At 46.8% G+C, this 23,364-nt stretch overlaps 1 protein-coding gene across 3 annotated transcripts in view; it reads left to right on the plus strand.

Annotated features, from left to right (window-relative positions):
* LOC119364467 (short integuments 2, mitochondrial-like) overlaps positions 1 to 18,803 on the plus strand; it is a 26,267-nt gene extending 7,464 nt beyond the window's left edge. Inside the window, exon 9 of one of the 3 annotated variants that reach the window (XM_037629946.1) lies at positions 18,334 to 18,803. In XM_037629946.1, coding sequence (XP_037485843.1) covers positions 18,334 to 18,354 — 21 coding nt within the window. In that variant the 3' untranslated portion in view covers positions 18,355 to 18,803. Of the gene's footprint in view, positions 1 to 3,988; positions 4,544 to 7,276; positions 7,322 to 18,333 lie in introns of those variants that run through there. The other 2 variants (XM_037629947.1, XM_037629945.1) reach the window with 2 other exon arrangements.
* The last annotated feature ends 4,561 nt before the right edge of the window (positions 18,804 to 23,364 follow it).

Genomic DNA, 23,364 nt, shown 5'->3' on the forward strand with positions numbered 1-23,364 from the left:
TAAAATAAATATGACCCTCGGGCTCGCGAAAACCCAAGGGGAAGTTAGTAGGTTGTTAGGCAAATGTAAAACCAAGGTTGGGCCTTGCTGGAGGAGTTTTATTCAAAGCGAATTGTCAAGGGGTTCCCATAAACCCGACTGCGTAAGGAACGCAAAATCAAGGAACATAACACCGGTATGACGGAAACTAAGGCGACAAGAGTGGAACAAAACACCAGGCATAAGGCCGAGCCTTCCACCCTTTACCAAGTATATAGATGCATTAATTAAATAAGAGATAAGAGATATTGTGATATCCCAAAATAATCCTGTTCCAACATGGAGCAATCTTCAACTTCACCTGCAACTAACAACGCTATAAGAGGGGCTGAGCAAAAGCGGTAACATAGCCAAACAATGGTTTGCTAGGAAGGGTGAAAAAGGTTAGAGGCTGGCATGGCAATATGGGAGGCATGGTAAAGCAAGTGATAGGTAGCGCAACATAGCGATAGAACGAAGCAACTAGCAAGCAAAGATAGAAGTGATATCGAGGGTAATGGTCATCTTGCCTGAAATCCCGCTAGGAAGAAGACCGAATCCATGAAGAAGACAAACAGACGTAGTCGAACGAATCCTCACAACTCCGGAACGAAACCGAAGCTAACGAGAGAAGCAAACCGGAAAGAAGCAAACAACATGGTAAACAACCATCACATAAACATGGCACGATGCACAACCAAGTATGATGCATGTCCGGTTTAATGAGGCATGGCATGGCAAAGTGCACAAACAATACTACAAATTAAGTGGAGCTAAACACCACATTCATTTATTTAGTTCGCTCTCGTTTATGTACCCAACAACATTAAATGTTATTAAACGTGGCAAGGGGTGAAGCATAAGTAAAATAACTATTTAGGCAAGTTTAAATGAGGCCGGAAACAACAAACAACAATTCTGGAAAATCCCCATATGTCATTTAGCAATTTGATGCAAACAACAATTTTAAACATTTTAAATGTTGTTATCATGATGCGGATGACATATACAAGTTTTATGCAATTTTTATGAAAATGTTGACATAAGCATGTTATGAAGCATTTGGTCGCCATGACGGAATGAAAGGGGTGCCATGGCGGCGATAGCGGAAATGATGCCAAGGCATTGTTCCGATTCCGACAACTCATTGAGATACCGGTGCAAAAGAGCAAGTGTGCGGATGTGCGAAACATGCAAAAGATGGTGGGGTGATCCCGGTTACCGGGTTCCCACGGGTTGACGGCATGGCAAACGAGGAGGAACGTGCAAGGATCAATTCGGACATGGTGCAAACACGTGCATCTCATACAACACACACATTCGTTCTCGGAAGGTCGTCTCGGCGTTATACCTTCGAAGCGTGTGTTCGGGATGGATCAAGTTCGGAGCGGTGTAGTGGTACTCGTTCGTAGTGGAAGTAGTAGTTCACGTTTCGTAGATGTTCGGGGTCACGGCGAGGAACTTGACGTCCACGGAGTCTTCGAGGGGCGACGGTAGTGGTACACGCGTTGTCGGGGTACTTGTCGGTCCGGTCTTGGCGACGGTAGTTGTACACGGGTCGTAGACGTTCTCGGGCCGGTCGTAGTGGAACTTGGCGCATCGTCGTGTGTAATCGTACACGTTTCGTAGGTGTTCATGTCGTCGTAGCCGTTCGGGTCTTGGAGTGATGGTAGTCAAACTTGGTGGCCTTGACGAACCGAAGTGGTAGTAGGCGAGATACACAGCCACGGTAGTCTCCAGAGTTGGAGTTTCGTGTCCAGAACTTTGACGGGTGCAGGAGATCTCGGGGAGGAAGGGGCTCGGTTCATGCCAAGGTCGCGGAGGGGCCGGCCATGGCGTTGGGCAGGGGTTCCCGAGGTGGTGAAGGTGGCCCACGGCGAGGTGCAGCAGGACGGAGCTCGACGGAGCAAGGGCTGAGCGGCGCTTGGTGGCAGGGCCCTCGAACAGAGGGGTCGACGAGGTGGAGCTCGCGGCAGGAGAGAGCAGGGCACGAAGGAGGCAAGATGCCGCGGTGCGGCTCGTCAACGGGGCGACGCGAGGCAGCGGCCTCCTGGCGGTCGCCGACAGCGGTGGGGCGCGGAGGTGGAGAGGCGGGGACGAGGCGGCGCGGTCATGGGGACGAGCGCGCGATGGAGGCGGGGCGCAGCAACGGTGAGGCAGCGGAGGCACTGGTCGCAGAGGTCGGGACAACGCTTGGGGCTCGGGGTAGCGCGCGGCGGGCAGAGCAACTCTGGCAGTGGAGCTCGGGCTGCAGGAGGCGAACGGCGGAGGTGCAGGAGAGGTCCGACAGAGGTCTGGTGGTGCGGCGCAAGGAAGGAGAGGCCGGCGCGGTGCGGTTGGCCTGCTGGGCAGCGGAGGTCGCGGGCTTGCGGGAGCTCGAGGAGCTCCTCTCCTCGGGCACTCGGGCAACAGGGATTTGGCAAGGAGGCGCGGTCGTGGCCTGGTGCTGCAGAGGGAGGCGCGCAGGAGGCTGAGAGGGGGTCGGGCGCAAGGTAGTGGCGCTGCGGGATCGAGAGTGAGAGAGTGAGATGGGGATCGGGACGAATGAGGGAGATGGTGGCGCTGGAGGAAGGGATCAAGGGAAAGAGAGGGGGTCGATCGGCCTAGGGTTAAGAAGCTGGTGAGGGCGGCTGGGCCTTGGGCCAAATTGGGCTGGTTGCTGGGCTCCCTCTCTCCTTACTTCTCTTCTCTTACAGAAAAAAAAGGAAGGAGAAAAAGAGAGAAGAGCAAAGGTTAGGGAAATAATTGGGCATAGGGTTTGGAGAAGATTGGAAAGGAAATTATGAAAGGCATATAATTTAAACTGCAAGTGTGTTTGAGGGTGGTTCCAAACTAATGGAATATTTCAATATAGCTCCCTAAAATATCGAGAGGATATGTTATAAAGAGAAATCAACATCTGAATTCCCTCGATTTAAATGGACCGAAGATCCATGCAATTTATTAAGCTGATTTTCAAAAAGGGTGCAAGATGACATGATGCAATGCACATGATGCAAAGATGAATGCAACGAACAAAACAAACCACACGACAAAACTCAGAGTTGCTGGAAGTCTTCTGGAGCGTCGGTCTCGGGGCGTCACACATATCCAGGTGCTATCGTGCAAACTTTTCTTGTGTGCCATCAGCTGACATTAGGATGTATTAGATATATGAGGGTTTGAGGATCACATGGATTATCATTTTGAAAATAACAATAACTCTGTAAGGATATTTATAATCAGTGGGATCCTACCACCTAAAGTCTTTCAAATCAGATGCACTGGAATAGCATGAAATGGTTATGGTTCACATGTGATGTGAGCTTGCATTATTTGTTGCTTCTAGTCATGGTTTCGGTTTTTTTTTTCATAAGATGGAACCCTCTTTGTTAATTTCTCTGTCGGACTGTGTGCTCCTGCTCTTAGCTCCTGGAGCTACCCGAAGTAATTGTGAAGTGCTGGTGATTGATATCGCTAACCTGCTAGGTATACATTTATCTTCATTTTGTATTCATGATATATCGAAGTCACAATCTTCAATTCACTGCTAGCTGGGGCTAGCATTAGGCAAAGTTGGGTCATTAACAAAAATTACACATCCATCTAGTTTTTTCTTAGTTTATTTTCTGTCATACTCTGTTTTGAACTCTGCAAATTAAACAATCAGCTTGGAGGTTTGCTCAGAGTGTGTGTAGCAAAGTTGGATTTCAGCCAACTTTGTGTGGCTTTGCTGGCAACAAGTTCAATAGTGAATTTATTCACAAAATAAATTCTTTGCCATAGAATTCTTTTCTAAAACTATACATTAATGCTAGACTGTTGACATTTTATGTACCACAATTCATTGCTTCGGTCATTTGACACTGCTGTATCCTGGCCTAGTGTCTTGCAAAATTGTTCGGGGTAATGAGAACTTTGCTGTGCAAACTAGTATAGTACCATGGCAGAAGTTGATAATTTTTAAGCCGCAATCTTTGATTCATTGCAGATTAAACTATCAGCGTATTTTGGCATATTTTGTGGCTATGCTAGCTAGAAGATCCGGAATCCACCGATTCTCCAAATCTTTGGAATTACATGGTTCCAGCTCTTAGCTGGAAAAAACAGATCTCGTCTCACCACCCATGTAGCTCCCCCCCCCCCCCGCGGCAGTGGCGGCGGGCTAGCAGCGAAGAAAAAGCAGTGGCACTCCCAGCGAGAAGGCGGTTAGCACCGTAGGGTGAGCAGCGAAGCAAAAATCAGCGGCGTCGGCTCGCAGGGAAGAGAAGCAGGGTAGCGTGGAGGCGGATCAATTCGTGGCCGGCGCTCCTCAATGGCGTTGCGATTCCTGGGTGCCGCTCCTCAGCTGCAGCTGCTTGTGGCAGATCAATTCCTTGGCTGCTTGAAGCGTCAGCGGCCAGGCAGGAGCGGAGTAGCGGTGAACCTTGGCGGAGCAGCAACAGAACCTGGGAAAGAAGCAGCTAGCAGGAAGAGGAGCAGCAGCAGCAGCAGAGAGTGGGAGCGACTAGCAGAGAGAGGAGCGCCAGCAGCATCGGCTAGCAGGGAAGGCAAGCAGCGACTTCATCGCTTGATTTGCTCTAGTGCTACTAGCTACAACATCAGCTAGCAAGTTTCCTCGTTTTCTTTCATTTTCCCCTCACTTTATCACGCCCCATAAGATCAATCCTCGTTTTCCTGCATTCTCATAGCTGCTCTATCAGAGTTAGAATTCTGAGTATTGAAGGAAAAGAAAAGGCTACTCCACACTGTCCATGGTGTGGTTTATATAGTAATAAATTATACGCACGTAAAACAAGGCATCAGTATGTGAGTTTTCCAACAAAAAGCCAGTCTTTTGCAATTTTGCTTGGTGTGTATGCTGGTTGGTGCATTGAGAGGTAATCTTACCCTTTTCTACCCAGAGGTGAGCTGAACCAAACACTGAAATGTAACCATTCCATTCCACATAATGCCCACAACCAAACACAGGAACGGAACCAAACTACTCCATGAAATGGAACCATGGCATTCCGTTCCACTTCGTTCTCCAACCAAGCACACCCATAATGGAGAATTTATTCGTGGATAAGAATTTATTCGCCATGGATATCTTTCTCTTATGGGACCATGAGTCATCTTCTGTTTGCATGTTTTATGTTGGTATACAGTATGCTAAACTATCAACTTTCTAGGTGCCACACATAGCTTCAGGCTTGTTTTCACTCCAGTACTATTCTTGCCCAGTGTCTTGCAAAATTGTAAGGAATAATGCCAATAGATGCTAATTTGTTGTCACATCCCTAGCTGCTGGTAGTGCTCTAGGCTAGCTCCATGTGTGTATCATGTTTAAATTTTTGAAACCTGAACTGAGGAATTTTGGAAGCCTCAAAAACTTAAATAAAAGAGGGGCAAAAACCCTAGAAATCTCATTCATTGCTCCAAAAGGGCTCTTCATAAATGATTGATAATTTTTGGTAAGGGTTCTGGTCCCAACCAAAATATTGAACATTTTTAAGGATTTATTTTTGGGACTTTGAATTTAAATCATTAGCTATTTGAATTAGAATTATATTCATATAATTAGAATATAATTTCAAATATCCCTGAAATATTTTATAAGCTTTTGGAAAAGTCCATTTAGCAATATAAAATATTCAGTGGAGTTTTGGCATTGTTTGAATTATTTTAAAATTCAAAACAGTGGCAAAATAATTTAAATAAAACAAAAACAGAAGAAAAATATAAAACAGAATTTACCTGGACCTTACCTGGCAGCCACCCACGGCCCAACACTGTGCAGCCACCTGCGCAGGCCCAGCCCACCTCCTTTTCCCCTTGTCCTCTTCCTCCTCTGCCAGGAGGACGAACAGAGGCGAGGCGTGGCGCGCGCCGACGCTGCCTCGGCCACCTCCTGCTTCCTCTCGTCGCCCTGGACTCCGTCCGCAACGCCACGCAGCCCCTGGCCCTTCTCACTCCCTCTGGACCGCTCCCCCTTCCCTGGCTCTCTCTTTCCCTCTCTTCCTGTGATCCCCGAGCGCACCGCAGCACGCCGCCAAGCACCACCGCGGCCACCGCCTTCCCCACGCCTCTCCGACGCGCCCCCGAGCTCTGCCGTGACGTTCCCGTCCCTACCACGGAGCCACAAGACGCCGGACGCCCTGGAGCACCGTCACCGACGCCATCTTCTTCCTCTGCACCGACGGCCGTCGTCGCTCGATTCGCCGGCCACAGAGCGTCCCCGGCCTCGCCCCCGCGCTCGTTGGACTCGCGGTGAGCCACTGAACCGTTCCCCCCTTCTTCCCATGCCGTTGGGCCGCTCTAGCCATTGCTTCCGCCGGAGCCGAGACGCTCCGCCGCACGGACTCGTCGCCGGCGAAATCCCGGTGACCATTTGGTCACGGGCGTGCACCGTTGCGCTAGCCGTGACCCGTAGAGCCCCTCCAGCGCCTCAGCTCCCTCGTTTGTGAGCTGCAGCGCCAGTCCCGCGAACCCCCGAGCTCCGGCCGCCGCCTCGGGCTTCATTCCGGCGAACCCCGGCCACCCCCGCACCTCCCGTTGGTCCCCCTAGATGCGCACGGGCACGGGCTACCTCCTGGTGCCCTTGGCGCGTCGATCCGTCGCCTCTGGCGTAACTCCGGCGAGCCACCGCCGCTCTGGGTCGTCGCCGTCGTCCAACCACCGGCAAATCCGACGTGGCGGGTCATTAGGGCCTAACCACCCCGCTAACCCAGGCCTAGGGCCACTGACAGGTGGGCCCTACCCTTTAATTAACCCGGCTAACCATTTAGTTAAGTCAATTAAACTCTGTTAAATCACTGTGCAGCTGACATGTGGGTCCCATAGGTCAGATTTGACCTGGACAATGTCGTTGACTTGCTGACGTCACTGTGAAGTCATGCTGACGCAGTAAATTCATTTCTGGATTTATTATTATTCAGGAAATTACAGAAAATGCCTAAAACTTCAATAAATCATAGAAAATTAACCGTAACTCCAAATTAAATAATTTATATATGAAAAATTATCAGAAAAATTCAAGGAATCCATCTGTACCATTTTCATGCATGTTAGAACAACTTATAGGTGCTGTTTAGCACAAATCAATTAAATGGCATTTGAATAATCACATATGGAGTTTAAATTTGAATCTTGTATTCAAACCAACTTCATTTAATCTATTGCTAGTTGCATTAGCTCAAAACACATTCATTTTGCCATGTCATGATCATGCATCATATTGTGCATTGCATTGATTGTGTTCCTTTCGGTGTTGCCGGTATTTGTCCCCTCTCGATAGACGTGATACCGATGATGTGATCGTTGACTCTGATGAAGACTCAATGCTATCTTCAGAAGTGCCAGGCAAGCAAAACCCCCTTGTTCATTCCGATAAAATCCCACTCTCTCGCTCCTGCTCTCTTTTACTGCATTAGGACAACAACGACATATTTGATACTTGCTGCGGTAGCTGAACCCTTTATCCTTTGCATGACCTGTCATTGCCACAGTAAATAGATGAAACCCACTAGCATGAGTAGGAGTTGTTTGAGCCCTGTTGTGCCTACTCATTCATGTTTGTTGTCATGCCTGCTATTGCTTAGAGTTGAGTCAGGTCTGATTCATCGGGGATGAATCAGAGGCGTGTGAACATGTCCTACTGTGTGTGAGCTAAGTGTGTGAACACGTTTTGGTAAAGGTAGCGGTGAGAGGCCATGTAGGAGTACATGGTGGGTTGTCTCATTGCAGCCGTCCTCAGGAACTGAGTTCTGTGTTTGTGATCCATGATCAGTTACTACCACACATTGGGCTCCGGGCGCTCCAAGCCCTCTCGACTTATTGATCTACTTGATCTCTGTCCAGGAGTTGCAACTAGTTTCTGGTGTTTGTAGGTAGTGTTAGTAGTCTACCAAGTGGCACCCGGTACAGGTGGGCTTGGGACAGACTAGGCACAGTGGCCCGGTGTACCAAGTGGCACCCGGTTGGTGGGCTTGGGAACCCTGCACACATCGTTTGGGGCCGTAAGCGACACCCCGGCCGGATCTCCTTGCGGATGGAACCCGAATAGGCGATAAACCTGGACTAGAGACTTGTTCGGTTAGTCAGGTCGTGGCCGACTCCCTCGCCCGGCTTCCGCTTGAAGGTTGCCGAGGTACATGACGTGTACAGGGCGGTAAGTGGCGAGAGCGTGTGTGAAGAAGTACACCCCTGCAGGGTTAACATCATCTATTCGAATAGCCGGATTCCTCGGATATGGAAACTTGGACCCCATTGCATAGTTCATAGACAAGTGAAAGTGGATACTCTAAAATACGCAAGATAAGCGTGAGTGCTATGGATGGCGTTCTCGTAGGGAGACGGGAGCGGATCCATAGTGGTGTATTGATATGGTGAATATGTGGACTCGTGTGCGCCACCTCAAAAGAGTTACTTGCAGTCGTAGTTCAGGATAGCCACCGAGTCAAAGCTGGCTTGCTGCAGTTAAACTCCACCACCCCCTTTGTTGATAATGATGCATGCGTAGATAGATCTGATGTAAGTCTTGCTGGGTACATTTGTACTCACGTTTGCCTATTTTATGTTTTTGCAGAGAGACTTTAGTCTCACTAGTAGTTCCGCTTGGACTTCGACGTTTAGCTTGATACCTCAGCTACGATCTTGTGCCCTCGGCAGGATCTGGTAGATAGTCAGGCTTCTCAGCCTTTTCCATTTATAGATGTCTGTACCCAGACATGATAGCTTCCGCTTGTGCTTGACTTGTATGCTCTGATTGTTGGGTCATGAGACCCATGTTTGTAATGTCTCGCTCCTCGGAGCCTATTGAATAAACTACTTGAGTCGTAGAGTCATTTTGTGATGCCATGTTGTATTGCACATATCGAGCATATTGTGTGTATCTTATTGAAATGCTTGGTATGTGTGGGATCTGACTATCTAGTTGTTTATCTTTAGTAGCCTCTCTTACCGGGAAATGTCTCCTAGTGTTACCGCTGAGCCATGGTAGCTTGCTACTGCTCTGGAACACTTAGGCTGGCCGGCATGTGTCCTTCTTCGTTCCTGTGTCTGTCCCTTCGGGGAAATGTCACGCTTTGAGTACCGGAGTCCTGTTAGCCCGCTACAGCCCGGTTTACCGGAGTCCTGCTAGCTCAGTGCTACAGCCCGGACCCACTTGCTGATGACCGACACGTTCGAAGCTGGGTCATGAATGCCTGTCCCTGTAAGTCTGTGCCACTTTGGGTTTACGACTAGTCATGTCAGCCCGGGCTCCTTATCATATGGATGCTAGCGACACTATCATATACGTGAGCCAAAAGGCGCAAACGGTCCCGGGCAAAGGTAAGGCGACACCCGTGGGGATACCGTGCGTGAGGCCGCAAAGTGATATGAGGTGTTACCGGCTAGATCGATGTGACATCGAGTCGGGGTCCTGACAACGTTGGTATCAGAGCTTGACTGCCTGTAGGATTACCAAGCCAAACTGGTCGAAGTTGAGTCTAGAAATTCTTTAGTTATATAAGGGAATTGATTGTGGGATGGAACGTAAGGCTCTTTTTACTCCTTATACCTTATGGCCTTCTGATCTGAGTCATCATCTTCTCCTCTACGGGGATTAAGAACTAGGCTTTCTCTTCTTTCTATCAGGATCACGTGTTACTAATCCGCAGACTTATAAGATTGTTGATTCAAGCCTCAGTTCAGTTTCTACTATCTTCTGTACGTTAACTGTTGATCTCGAAACCTTGATATTTTGCTTCTGAGTGGTTATGCCACCATTTTTGTGAATGTCTCAAATCTTTTCTGAGCATTTACAGCCGTTATGCTGTCCGAGTCATCCCAGGTTTCTAAATAGTCGGATGCATTTGCAAATCCCTTCCTCCTGTTTCTGATGTGCCTTTGGTCAGATTAATCACACAAATTAGTGAGTTGAGGTACTTTATTGCCTCGACATATATGTTGGAATAATTATTATGACCCTAGGTGTCTTAGGGGATCATCTAGTAATTTAGCCATGATTTGTGTTCCCAGTGTGATGATTCTGGCCATCATTCTCGAAAGCATCCCGTGATGCTACTTAGTAGTAGGTATTCTATTCCTGGGTTCTTAAACTCGATATTCACCCTACTTACATCATGTTGATAGTGTTGCTAGTTCCTTTAGTATATTAGTAACCTTTGCGATAGTCCTCGAGGTCCGTGGTATTTCCTTCTTCCAAATACTATGAGCCGCTTATGGCAGATGTTCCTCGCTGATCGAAAGGTCACAATCAGAGTGCTCTCGATGGGTTCTCGATTCTATATTGTGACTCTGCCAGTTCTACCTTTCTGCATGGGTTATCCGGAAGAAATATGTTGAATTCGTTCGACATGCTAGTCCATGCATCCACAACTTGGAAAGTCATATGTTCTTTTGAGTTGTCCCTCTTTAGTTGTTTTCTGGCCCTCGTCTTTCAATTTATAGTCAAGAGTATGCGTGCGTTCGTTTATCGATGCCTATTACTCTTGTGGTCCGTCAAGCCGTTCTATCGCAGAATGACTAGGAGAAACAAACTCCAGTACCTCTTCCATATCCAGGATTGGGTCAAAGAAGTTGTGCTCCGCAGATCAAATTGCTAATCCAGCTTTTGTTCTGTTCTACCTTGGAGTATTACCATCTTTATATCGGGATTGTTATAGGAATTGCACACCATCCTATGAACTCTTGGTACAGTGATACTTCTTGCCATCATTAGTCATTCCTCGGTCTTCGTGTTGATGCAACCGGAATACCGACAAATGAATTGTGATGTGTGAAATCAATACGCCTAGCAACCTCGTTGCTGGGTAGTTAAAGGACAATAAATTCATTCTTAGTGTGTTGGTTATTGAATCATCATTCTAAGACTGATCGTGCTACCTAGTCCTTATTTTGGTGCACCCTTCGATTGATGAGTTAGGATCTTGTCAAGTCCTCACCCATTTGATCATATCGTCTTGCCCTCAAAAGCGAGATTGTTCTCGAGCTTAGTAACATATCGGTGGTTCGTGATTTTCTGAATATCTTCTCAGAAGTATTACCAGGTTGTCACCTGACCGCTATGTTGAGCTCGTGATCAAGTTGGTTTCTTGTGAACCACCTTCTCTCCAAGAGTCGGTGTTAGATATCCCTGAGCCAGTTGGTTAAGCTAAATGACAACTTGGAGGGTTGGAAGATAAAAGCTTGCCTGACTTAGTTCGTTCCAAAGGGATATTCTTGTGTAGTGTGTATTGAAGAAAGATGATATCTTCATCGATTGGTCCCTGTGATCAGTTGCTGGACCTATTGTCTTATCAATCCTTTGATTTGATGGTGGGCTATCGTCAAATCAAGTCAGAACCAACGATGTTCGTAATGTTGTCTTATTCGTGGTTGATCCCTCGAGCATACACCATTACATCTTTGGTCTGACCAATGCTATCACCGTGTTCACACGTTGGTGGAAGTCCAGTGATATGGAAATCCCGATGAGTTGTTGTTGAGCCCATTGACAACATTCTTATCTCTTCCATGATGTTGTTGAACATTAAGTTAGTGTTGGAAACTTTTGAAAGCATTTTCTTCATGCTAGCTCATGAAGTACTTGTTTGATGAAAGGAGTGACTTCCTTTGATTCACGTGCATTTTGATGTAAGTTGCCGTCGTGAATTCGAGAAAGTTTGTTTTTGCTCCTTTGGAATCGTCCCAAGTCAGTTATGCACGTGCGAAGAATTCTGTGGTCTGTTAGACTGATCATCTTCATTCCATATGCATATCCTAGCACACCAAGCCACTGATTGACTTGTTCAAGGAAAAGAAGTCTATGCTTGGGATCTAATCCATGGACTTGCGTAAGGACTTCGATATCCTTGATGATGGCTCCCAACCAGAACTCGGTAGTGTTTTATTGTAAGACTACCATGTGGGCATGCTTGTCTAGAACAACGTGTTCACATGTTTGTAGCAGAACCAGCTCATGTTTTGGAGCTTGCTATCGTAGTTCATTTCCTGAGAATCTCGCAACGTCATCTCGTCGATTTGTGTTGCAAACTTTCATTTTTCTTCCTAGACTCGATGAGTCTGGAATATCCTGACACCAACCAGATCTGAGTCTCAGGCAGATATGATGGTTGGAATATTTCCCAAGAACTATAATATTGGTCCCTCGATAACCGGTAAGGTGGATGTCGTGGCCAACACACCCAACCGGAAGACCTATTATTATAATATCTTGATTGAAGAAGTTGGCCACCTCCCCATAAGGATTTCGTAGGATTTACCTCCGTAACTGTTCCTTATGGATTCTATTGCTCCCGAAATCCGACCTTTACTTGATGTTCTAGTTAGCAAACCATATCTAAGAATGGGTTACACTAGCACGTCAAGGAGAACATTAGAAGCGGAGTGCTAAATGTCTCTCGGTCGATCATCCAGATTTTGTTTCCTTGGCCTCGCTAGGGTGAAATCTGAGTTGATGTTATCTTCCTATGCATCTGCATCGTCCATCGTTATTCATCATGGTGGTATGTTGTGTTGCCAGGATTCTTGACACGGATGTTGGTAAAACCTTGATGATTGTGGAAATGCTCAAGTTCTTGAGAGCACGCACAAGCGCTAGGTGTTATCTTCGGCACTAACTGGGGATCCTCTCCGTTTCCTCGGCAATGCTATGATCTTTTCAAACAGTGAACTCACTCTCTTTTGTTGGGTTCTTCCCCAGTTACCAGAATCATTCCCAGCATTTGCATTTTGTTCCCAGCTTGCACCGCCAATGTGCCCTTCTACCATGGGTCTCTTCCATTTCCGGTGATAAGCAAAATCATCCATTGCGTTGTCTTCAACAAGGTAATCCACATCATCCAAGTCCGAGTATGCCATTCTACCGACCCCCTCCAAATGATCGCTTGTGATTGCTTAGGCTGGTATAAAGAGTTTCAATGATCTTTGAATCAAAAGTAATTCTTTTTGCCACTTAAGGGGATATTTCTATGAGTCACCTTCCCTAAGGTGCATCGTTATGGTATCATGGCAACTCAACTCCTCGCTACGTTGGCAATCGTTTACCACCTTCTTAGGTGTGGAATTGTTGTCTACCTAGTGAACCCTCGTCATCTGTTCCACTCCATCTCTCTAGAGGTGTGCTTCGTGTCTCAACCCGAGAGATGGTTCTATGTCTCATTCCGTGAGTTAATCCTGAGTTGCTCGTTCTTCAAGAAGATCGACCCTTCTAGAGTCTCCTTCTTTCCTCCATGTCATGTTGGCAGGATTTCTCAGAGCAAGACTTGAAGACAATGATGGTGAATGAATCAACGTTCAACTGAAGTGCACCCTGGATCGTGAAGATTATACTAGTTGCGTTTACCCTTCACCTTACCCTACGCTTGAATCTCGAGACGAGATTCTTGTTTAGTGGGGGTGAGTTGTCACATCCCTAGCTGCTGGTAGTGCTCTAGGCTAGCTCCATGTGTGCATCATGTTTAAATTTTTGAAACCTGAACTGAGGAATTTTGGAAGCCTCAAAAACTTAAATAAAAGAGGGGCAAAAACCCTAGAAATCTCATTCATTGCTCCAAAAGGGCTCTTCATAAATGTTTGATAATTTTTGGTAAGGGTTCTGGTCCCAACCAAAATATTGAACATTTTTAAGGATTTATTTTTGGGACTTTGAATTTAAATCATTAGCTATTTGAATTTGAATTATATTCATATAATTAGAATATAATTTCAAATATCCCTGAAATATTTTATAAGCTTTTAGAAAAGTCCATTTAGCAATATAAAATATTCAGTGGAGTTTTGGCATTGTTTGAATTATTTTAAAATTCAAAACAGTGGCAAAATAATTTAAATAAAACAAAAACAGAAGAAAAATATAAAACAGAATTTACCTGGACCTTACCTGGCAGCCACCCACGGCCCAACACTGTGCAGCCCACCTGCGCAGGCCCAGCCCACCTCCTTTTCCCCCTTGTCCTCTTCCTCCTCTGCCAGGAGGACGAACAGAGGCGAGGCGTGGCGCGCGCCGACGCTGCCTCGGCCACCTCCTGCTTCCTCTCGTCGCCCTGGACTCCGTCCGCAACGCCACGCAGCCCCTGGCCCTTCTCACTCCCTCTGGACCGCTCCCCCTTCCCTGGCTCTCTCTTTCCCTCTCTTCCTGTGATCCCCGAGCGCACCGCAGCACGCCGCCAAGCACCACCGCGGCCACCGCCTTCCCCACGCCTCTCCGACGCGCCCCCGAGCTCCGCCGTGACGTTCCCGTCCCTACCACGGAGCCACAAGACGCCGGACGCCCTGGAGCACCGTCACCGACGCCATCTTCTTCCTCTGCACCGACGGCCGTCGTCGCTCGATTCGCCGGCCACAGAGCGTCCCCGGCCTCGCCCCCGCGCTCGTTGGACTCGCGGTGAGCCACTGAACCGTTCCCCCCTTCTTCCCATGCCGTTGGGCCGCTCTAGCCATTGCTTCCGCCGGAGCCGAGACGCTCCGCCGCACGGACTCGTCGCCGGCGAAATCCCGGTGACCATTTGGTCACGGGCGTGCACCGTTGCGCTAGCCGTGACCCGTAGAGCCCCTCCAGCGCCTCAGCTCCCTCGTTTGTGAGCTGCAGCGCCAGTCCCGCGAACCCCCGAGCTCCGGCCGCCGCCTCGGGCTTCATTCCGGCGAACCCCGGCCACCCCCGCACCTCCCGTTGGTCCCCCTAGATGCGCACGGGCACGGGCTACCTCCTGGTGCCCTTGGCGCGTCGATCCGTCGCCTCTGGCGTAACTCCGGCGAGCCACCGCCGCTCTGGGTCGTCGCCGTCGTCCAACCACCGGCAAATCCGACGTGGCGGGTCATTAGGGCCTAACCACCCCGCTAACCCAGGCCTAGGGCCACTGACAGGTGGGCCCTACCCTTTAATTAACCCGGCTAACCATTTAGTTAAGTCAATTAAACTCTGTTAAATCACTGTGCAGCTGACATGTGGGTCCCATAGGTCAGATTTGACCTGGACAACGCCGTTGACCTGCTGACGTCACTGTGAAGTCATGCTGATGCAGTAAATTCATTTCTGGATTTATTATTATTCAGGAAATTACAGAAAATGCCTAAAACTTCAATAAATCATAGAAAATTAACCGTAACTCCAAATTAAATAATTTATATATGAAAAATTATCAGAAAAATTCAAGGAATCCATCTGTACCATTTTCATGCATGTTAGAACAACTTATAGGTGCTGTTTAGCACAAATCAATTAAATGGCATTTGAACAATCACATATGGAGTTTAAATTTGAATCTTGTATTCAAACCAACTTCATTTAATCTGTTGCTAGTTGCATTAGCTCAAAACACATTCATTTTGCCATGTCATGATCATGCATCATATTGTGCATTGCATTGATTGTGTTCCTTTCTGTGTTGCCGGTATTTGTCCCCTCTCGATAGACGTGATACCGATGATGTGATCGTTGACACTGATGAAGACTCAATGTTATCTTCAGAAGTGCCAGGCAAGCAAAACCCCCTTGTTCATTCCGATAAAATCCCACTCTCTCGCTCCTGCTCTCCTTTACTGCATTAGGACAACAACGATATACTTGTTACTTGCTGCGGTAGCTGAACCCCTTTTATCCTCTGCATGACCTGTCATTGCCACAGTAAATAGATGAAACCCACTAGCATGAGTAGGAGTTGTTTGAGCCCTGTTGTGCCTACTCATTCATGCTTGTTTGTCATGCCTGCTACTGCTTAGAGTTGAGTCAGGTCTGATTCATCGGGGATGAATCAGAGGCGTGTGAACATGTCCTACTATGGGTGAACTAAGTGTGTGAACACGATTTGGTAAAGGTAGCGGTGAGAGGCCATGTAGGAGTACATGGTGGGTTGTCTCATTGCAGCCGTCCTCAGGAACTGAGTTCTGTGTTTGTGATCCATGAACAGCTACTACCACACATTGGGTTCCGGTAACTCGACCCCTCTCGGCTTATTAATCAACATGATCTCTGTCCAGGAGTTGCAACTAGTTTCTGGTGTTTGTAGGTAGTGTTAGTAGTCTACCAAGTGGCACCCGGTACAGGTGGGCTTGGGACAGACTAGGCACAGTGGCCCGATGTACCAAGTGGCACCCGGTTGGTGGGCTTGGGAACCCTGCACACATCGTTTGGGGCCGTAAGCGACACCCCGGCCGGATCTCCTTGCGGATGGAACCTGAATAGGCGATAAACCTGGACTAGAGACTTGTTCGGTTAGTCAGGTCGTGGCCGACTCCCTCGCCCGGCTTCTGCTTGAAGGTTGCCGAGGTACATGACGTGTACAGGGCGGTAAGTGGCGAGAGCGTGTGTGAAGAAGTACACCCCTGCAGGGTTAACATCATCTATTCGAATAGCCGGATTCCTCGGATATGGAAACGTGGACCCCTTATATCAGTTCACAGACAAGTGAAAGTGGATACTCTAAAATACGCAAGATAAGCGTGAGTGCTATGGATGGCGTTCTCGTAGGGAGACGGGAGCGGATCCATAGTGGTGTATTGATATGGTGAATATGTGGACTCGTGTGCGCCACCTCAAAAGAGTTACTTGCAGTCGTAGTTCAGGATAGCCACCGAGTCAAAGCTGGCTTGCTGCAGTTAAACTCCACCACCCCCTTTGTTGATAATGATGCATGCGTAGATAGATCTGATGTAAGTCTTGCTGGGTACATTTGTACTCACGTTTGCCTATTTTATGTTTTTGCAGAGAGACTTCAGTCTCACTAGTAGTTCCGCTTGGACTTCGACGTTTAGCTTGATACCTCAGCTACGATCTTGTGCCCTCGGCAGGATCTGGTAGATAGTCAGGCTTCTCAGCCTTTTCCATTTATAGATGTCTGTACCCAGACATGATAGCTTCCGCTTGTGCTTGACTTGTATGCTCTGATTGTTGGGTCATGAGACCCATGTTTGTAATGTCTCGCTCCTCGGAGCCTATTGAATAAACTACTTGAGTCGTAGAGTCATTTTGTGATGCCATGTTGTATTGCACATATCGAGCATATTGTGTGTATGTTATTGAAATGCTTGGTATGTGTGGGATCTGACTATCTAGTTGTTTATCTTTAGTAGCCTCTCTTACCGGGAAATGTCTCCTAGTGTTACCGCTGAGCCATGGTAGCTTGCTACTGCTCTGGAACACTTAGGCTGGCCGGCATGTGTCCTTCTTCGTTCCTGTGTCTGTCCCTTCGGGGAAATGTCACGCTTTGAGTACCGGAGTCCTGTTAGCCCGCTACAGCCCGGTTTACCGGAGTCCTGCTAGCCCAGTGCTACAGCCCGGACCCACTTGCTGATGACCGACACGTTCGAAGCTGGGTCATGAATGCCTGTCCCTGTAAGTCTGTGCCACTTTGGGTTTACGACTAGTCATGTCAGCCCGGGCTCCTTATCATATGGATGCTAGCGACACTATCATATACGTGAGCCAAAAGGCACAAACGGTCCCGGGCAAAGGTAAGGCGACACCCGTGGGGATACCGTGCGTGAGGCCGCAAAGTGATATGAGGTGTTACCGGCTAGATCGATGTGACATCGAGTCGGGGTCCTGACATTTGTACTCCCTCCGTAAAGAAATATAAGAGCGTCTAGATCACTATATTTCCTGATCTCATTTAGGGCCATGGCATAGTGTCTTGCAGAAGTTTAAAATATGGTCTTATTGATTTCGTGTGCTCATAACATAGTTTTGGTGGAGTGTGCTGCATCTTTCACGCGTAAAACCCGCCATATCAGTTAGTGATCTCTCTATCTATCCTATGACAACAGTTATCATGCAATGCTGTAGTGCATTGCGCTGATGTGTAACTATAGTTCCTTTGTTGTGTACACTTGCATTTCCACCTCAGCATACAAGAACTGCAAAAGGCCCATGTCCAGGTAGAGTCCTGCGGCACACCTTGTGCTAATTGAACTTCCACCATGTGAATATGTCTAACTGCCATATCTTATTAATTATTCTAATTAAATATAATTGAACTATAACATAGTACATTTTTTTTTGACTTGCCAATTATTGTCATGTATTTTGTTTTGCTCAATCCTTTGTGTTCCCACTTGTTTGCTTCATCATTTCGTTTTGCGTGCCAGAGTTGGTTTCCTATGTTTTAACTTGTTTTTGTGACTCTTCTACACTTGAAGATAGAACAGGATAATAAACTTACACGGAACTTCTTACTATCATCTTTCTGTCCAATCAAAAGCTGCTTGTTGTTCATTGTTATTATGCATACTATTCGTGCGGTGCAAATTGCACATTTACCCTTATTGTGCCCATGGTACTGTGGTAATCAATGGTTTCCTCCAAGTCATCTATTTCCTATAGGAGTTAATAACCTCATCCTCCTGTTACAGGACTTGGTGATAGAGGTCTAGAGAACGCTGTGCAGTACAGCCATGGAATTCACAGGCAACCTCGATGAAGATAACGAGCTGGAAAGTCTAATTGACTCACAGCTTGTTGCCCTTCGAAAGGTGTTCAGAATACCCCACAAACCGCTTGATGAATCACATGGCCCGGCATCCAAGAAGTTATTGACTCTTTTCAGATCAGGGAAACTCGGCCCGTTCATCCTCGACGACCTTCCTGACCAGCACTGAAGGGGAAGATTCACTTGCCTTTGAATGCCAGATGATTGCAACCTTCCAGGAATAGCTTTGTTGTGAAGTAATGCAATGTGTCACAATGTTCAGTACTACTCATAGATAACTAGAAGCAGACGTGTGCCTTGCTGTGCAGATTCCCTTGTAAGGTTTTTCCGCTTGCCGCATATTTTGTGGTTGCCTATGTGGACTGGCTGCTGTTTCTTGTTTTCCCTATGTTCTTTCATCCCCTTTCTCCCGAGATTTCGGTGGAAGTGGTTGTGCAAGGTCTTTAGGAAACTTACACATAGGGGAACCGATTTTGCATCATCAGCTGGTGGGTTCCTTGGACCGTCGGTGGGGCACCAATACGAACAAACCGTAGGCAGCAAGAATGATGCAGTAACAGATTCTCTAAATTTTTTCAATGCATGAGGTAAATCAACCTATTTCCTGTATATATGTAACGAGAAGTCTGCAAGTAGTAACCCTTTATGATTGATTAGAGTAGCCATGGTAAGCTGAAAAAGGTTTTGGATCTCCTGAAGCTGTGAATTTCACTCTCATGATGCAAGCTAGAAAGGTTTTGGATCTCTTGAATATGAGACTGAAAAACTAAGCAAACTAGCCTAAATTACTGCTATACACGCCGTGCACGGAGTCTGGAGACCCCCTTCCACCGACAACTGCAGGTCGTTATCGGAGGAGAGCCGTTGCAGATGATACCAGCAAAATGGGGGTGAATAGTGGCGCGGCGGTTTGGCCACTCCCTCTCTTGCGTTTTTTTGTGTGGTTTCTGACATCGTGTCATCTTTTCTGTTTTTATGGAAACATGTTTATGCTTTGTCATCTTACTTATATATTTTGAGACCACGCTTACTACTTTTATTTATGCTACTTCCTCCGTCCAGTTTATGATCCCCCCCCCCTCCCCTTCAGTTTTGAGCCTAACTTTGGCCCAAAATTAGAGTTATAAATTAGGTGTTATATGTCACAAAAAGTATATCATCAAATCCGCAACACAAACCACAAGAAGATGCATGGAATAAAAGGGAACTATTAGCCAGGACTTAAAATATATTTAGGATGACGATAACTGCCACACGTGTGGGCGTTAAGGGATCTGGCCACACGTTTTGTGTGGTGTCTAAGAGGACCAGCCCAAAACAACTAGCGTCCACATGCCTTTTTTTCCTTGCGGTCCTCTTACATGCCTACGTGTGGGCAAAATGGATAACTGTCACACGACCTCTCTCAGCCACCTACCTCACAGTCCAGCACGCCCCACGTGACAGTCAGCACGCGTCCTCGCAGTTGCCATGATTCGGACCCTCTTCAGTGCGTTTAACCGCAGTTGCCATGTCGCTGAACTATAGTTGCCATGTCAGACAACTACATTTGCCATGGTTGCTCAACTGCAGTTGCCATCTCAGGTCAAGTGTGAGATGCCATTTTGGATAACTGCAGCTGTTGCCATGTATGGTCTGGTTTACTATAGTTGCCATGATTTAAAAACTTTAGAGGTTGCCACCTACTAACACTAAGCAGTTGCCATGTATGGTCTGGTTTACAACAGTTGCCATGATTTGAAAACCTTAGTGATGAGAGCACGACCTTGAACGCGCCGCTGATTTGTATATTCCGTGAAGTAGCACTAACAAATCTGCCGCATGTACTCTCTTTCCTTTTAATTCTGCAGGTTCTCCACGTCCTCTTATCTCTCCAAACGCATGCATGGTACTGTTTTACAATTCGATTAGGAAACAAATTCCTTCCAGGTTTTGTACGTGCATGCACTTGTATGGACTCATTAACTCTAGCAATTCTCTCATAATTAACATTAACTCCTCCTTTGTGTATTATGGGCAGAAAGCCAGGACCACATAATACACGCAAGTTCCCATCTCTTCCTTTGCTAAGATGTGTCATTTCCTTTATAATTTTATGATCCTTGTCTTGGTTAACTAACTTTCTCACATCCGCCTCGTCGACTTGCACTGTAGTCATCTCATCCATAATATCCTCCGTTTGCATCCCTTTGTCGACGACTGCAGCAGGCGCATGTAGCCCCTTGTCATTGACCGGTGTATTCACCATGACTTGTATACTGGGCATATTTGTGGTAGGGTATGTTGCATCATCCTCCCTCTCTTGAAAGGAAACCGTCCTCGGTTTCGAGTTGACTCTCAAAGTTTTCTCCTTGCGTACTGTCAACACCACATCTGAGCAAATTGATTTCTCTTCCATTGGCTTTAGTGTCGTTTGCTTACCATGATGAACAAAAGTATATGTATTCATCCTCCCGGCATGTGTTACATTGCGGTCGTACTGCCATGGTCGTCCAAGCAATAAACCACAAACTTCTAATGGTAAAACGTCGCATTCCACCTCATCAATATACTGTCCCACTTTAAACGGCACACACACCTTATGTGTAATTTTTAGCTGCCCACAATTATTCAACCATTCCAAATGATGTGGTTCATCGTATCGCCATGTGGATAAGCCAAGTTTCTCCACCAATATCTTGCTGATTCCATTGGTGCAACTACCTCCATCAATGATCAATTTACACGCCGTTCCCTTGACATCGCACTGAGTCTAAAACAAACTCCAGCGCTGCCCTTTATCCACCTTATTACTACTACCATCATTTACCCTCTTGAGTTGTACGTTCAGCCCACTCATTGGTAATGCCGGGTCCTCTTTTATTGCCATGTCCACAGGGGCTTTTGGAACCTTGTGAGCAACATGTACTATTTGTTTCTTCTCATCTGGAGTAATCCCCACCGCAGTTGACTTGTTGACCGCTTGCACCACCACCTTATTAATTTTAGCATTCTGCTCCATAACTTTGATTTTCTGAGTGCGTGCCTCCACAGGACCAACCACCATGGTCGTCACACGAGGCAGCACAATATTGTCACAACGAGAAGGTAAAAATTCCGCCCTTAAAAAGTTTCGAAAATCCTTCCAAATTGTTGTCGAGCAATGTAAATTTTTGTCATGTTTCTCCTTACGCCACAACTCATACAACTCATCATCCACACACTCCAGTGCAAGATCCAAAGCAATAAACTCATCAAAATTAGGATCATGTAAAGCACGCTTGTCAAACATACGTACCATCCTATTTTCCCATGATTTGTACTCTGTCGATGTAGCATCACTGTCCAACCATCCTGTGATTTTTGGTGTCTTCAACTTGTCATTATGGGACTTGTATCCATAATAGTCAGTCACCGTACATCCTCAATCAACAAAAAAGAAATTGCACCGTGAGAAACCCAGTAATCTGATACCACCTGATGAGAGCACGACCTCGAACGCGCCACTGATTTGTATATTCCATGAAGTAGCACTAACAAATCTGCCGCATGTACTCTCTTTCCTTTTAATTCTGCAGGTTCTCCACGTCCTCTTATCTCTCCAAACGCATGCATGGTACTGTTTTACAATTCGGTTAGGAAACAAATTCCTTTCAGGTTTTGTACGTGCATGCACTTGTATGGACTCATTAACTCTAGCAATTCTCTCATAATTAACATTAACTCCTTCTTTGTGTATTATGGGCAGAAAGCCAGGACCACATAATATACGCAAGTTCCCATCTCTTCCTTTGCTAAGATGTGTCATTTCCTATATAATTTTATGATCCTTGTCTTGGTTAACTAACTTTCTCACATCCGCGACTGTAGTCATCTCATCCATAATATCCTCCGTTTGCATCCCTTTGTCGACGACTGCAGCAGGCGCATGTAGCCCCTTGTCATTGACCGGTGTATTCACCATGACTTGTATACTGGGCATGTTTGTGGTAGGGTATGTTGCATCACTTAGGAGTTGCCACCTACTAACACTAGGCAGTTGCCGTGTAGGGCTACAAAAAGACATGACAAAACAACATGTTCGGGTAAAGAAAGAGTTGCCATCTGCTTACAAGCACACTAGGACAGTTGCCGTGTACCCTGCAAAACACATGGCAACTGACTTGTTCGGGTAAAACAAAAAGAGAGAGTTGCCATCTGCTTACAAGCACACTAGGGCAGTTGCCATGTATACTGCAAAACACATGGCAACTGACAGCTTGGGTGTGGGAGAGGAGACGGGCGTGCGGGCGAGATGGCAAATGCCCACGCACCAGGCCTTGTGCGTGAATGAAAACTGGCGTGTGGGCGAACTGCTAAACACCCACACACCGGCCCCTTCATGTGGTGAAACAGACGTGTGGGTGACCGCGTGAATGCCAACACACCAGCTCAGTCCTACGTGACACCACAAACATGCCAAGATTCGTGCACCCACAAACGGACACGGATCCACGCGCGTGGGCGAGATGCAAACGCCCACACGTGTGGGCGTTAGTGTTTCCCGTATATTTAACATATCTTGATCACAAGATATATATACTTAACATACCTACTACGGACGATCACACGTCAGACTTTTTTTTAAACTTTTCATATGGATCGTTTATGCACACAAATCACCGGAAAGATGCATGGAAATTAAGAGGAAACATTAGCTAGCATTGAAAATATAATGCCAATCAAGCAGAGAATATCGCGCACACACACCACATGTTCATATATCCAGCATTTGATTACCCCACCCTTGTGCTGTTTCATCACACAAGGGCTTTACAAGGAGAAATTCAACCTCTAATCAAATACTGCTGAACTAGAGCTAGCATTATAGGGCAGCTTATTCACTAATTTCATTTTCAGACGATCGACGTATGTCAGGACGTTGGCGGTGGCAGATGGCCTTCTCCCTCGGAGTTCTTCGGAGCAAAGAAGACCC

Source organism: Triticum dicoccoides, chromosome 2B (genome assembly GCF_002162155.2).
Source record: "Triticum dicoccoides isolate Atlit2015 ecotype Zavitan chromosome 2B, WEW_v2.0, whole genome shotgun sequence".
In the NCBI taxonomy this organism is placed as follows: Eukaryota; Viridiplantae; Streptophyta; class Magnoliopsida; order Poales; family Poaceae; genus Triticum; species Triticum dicoccoides.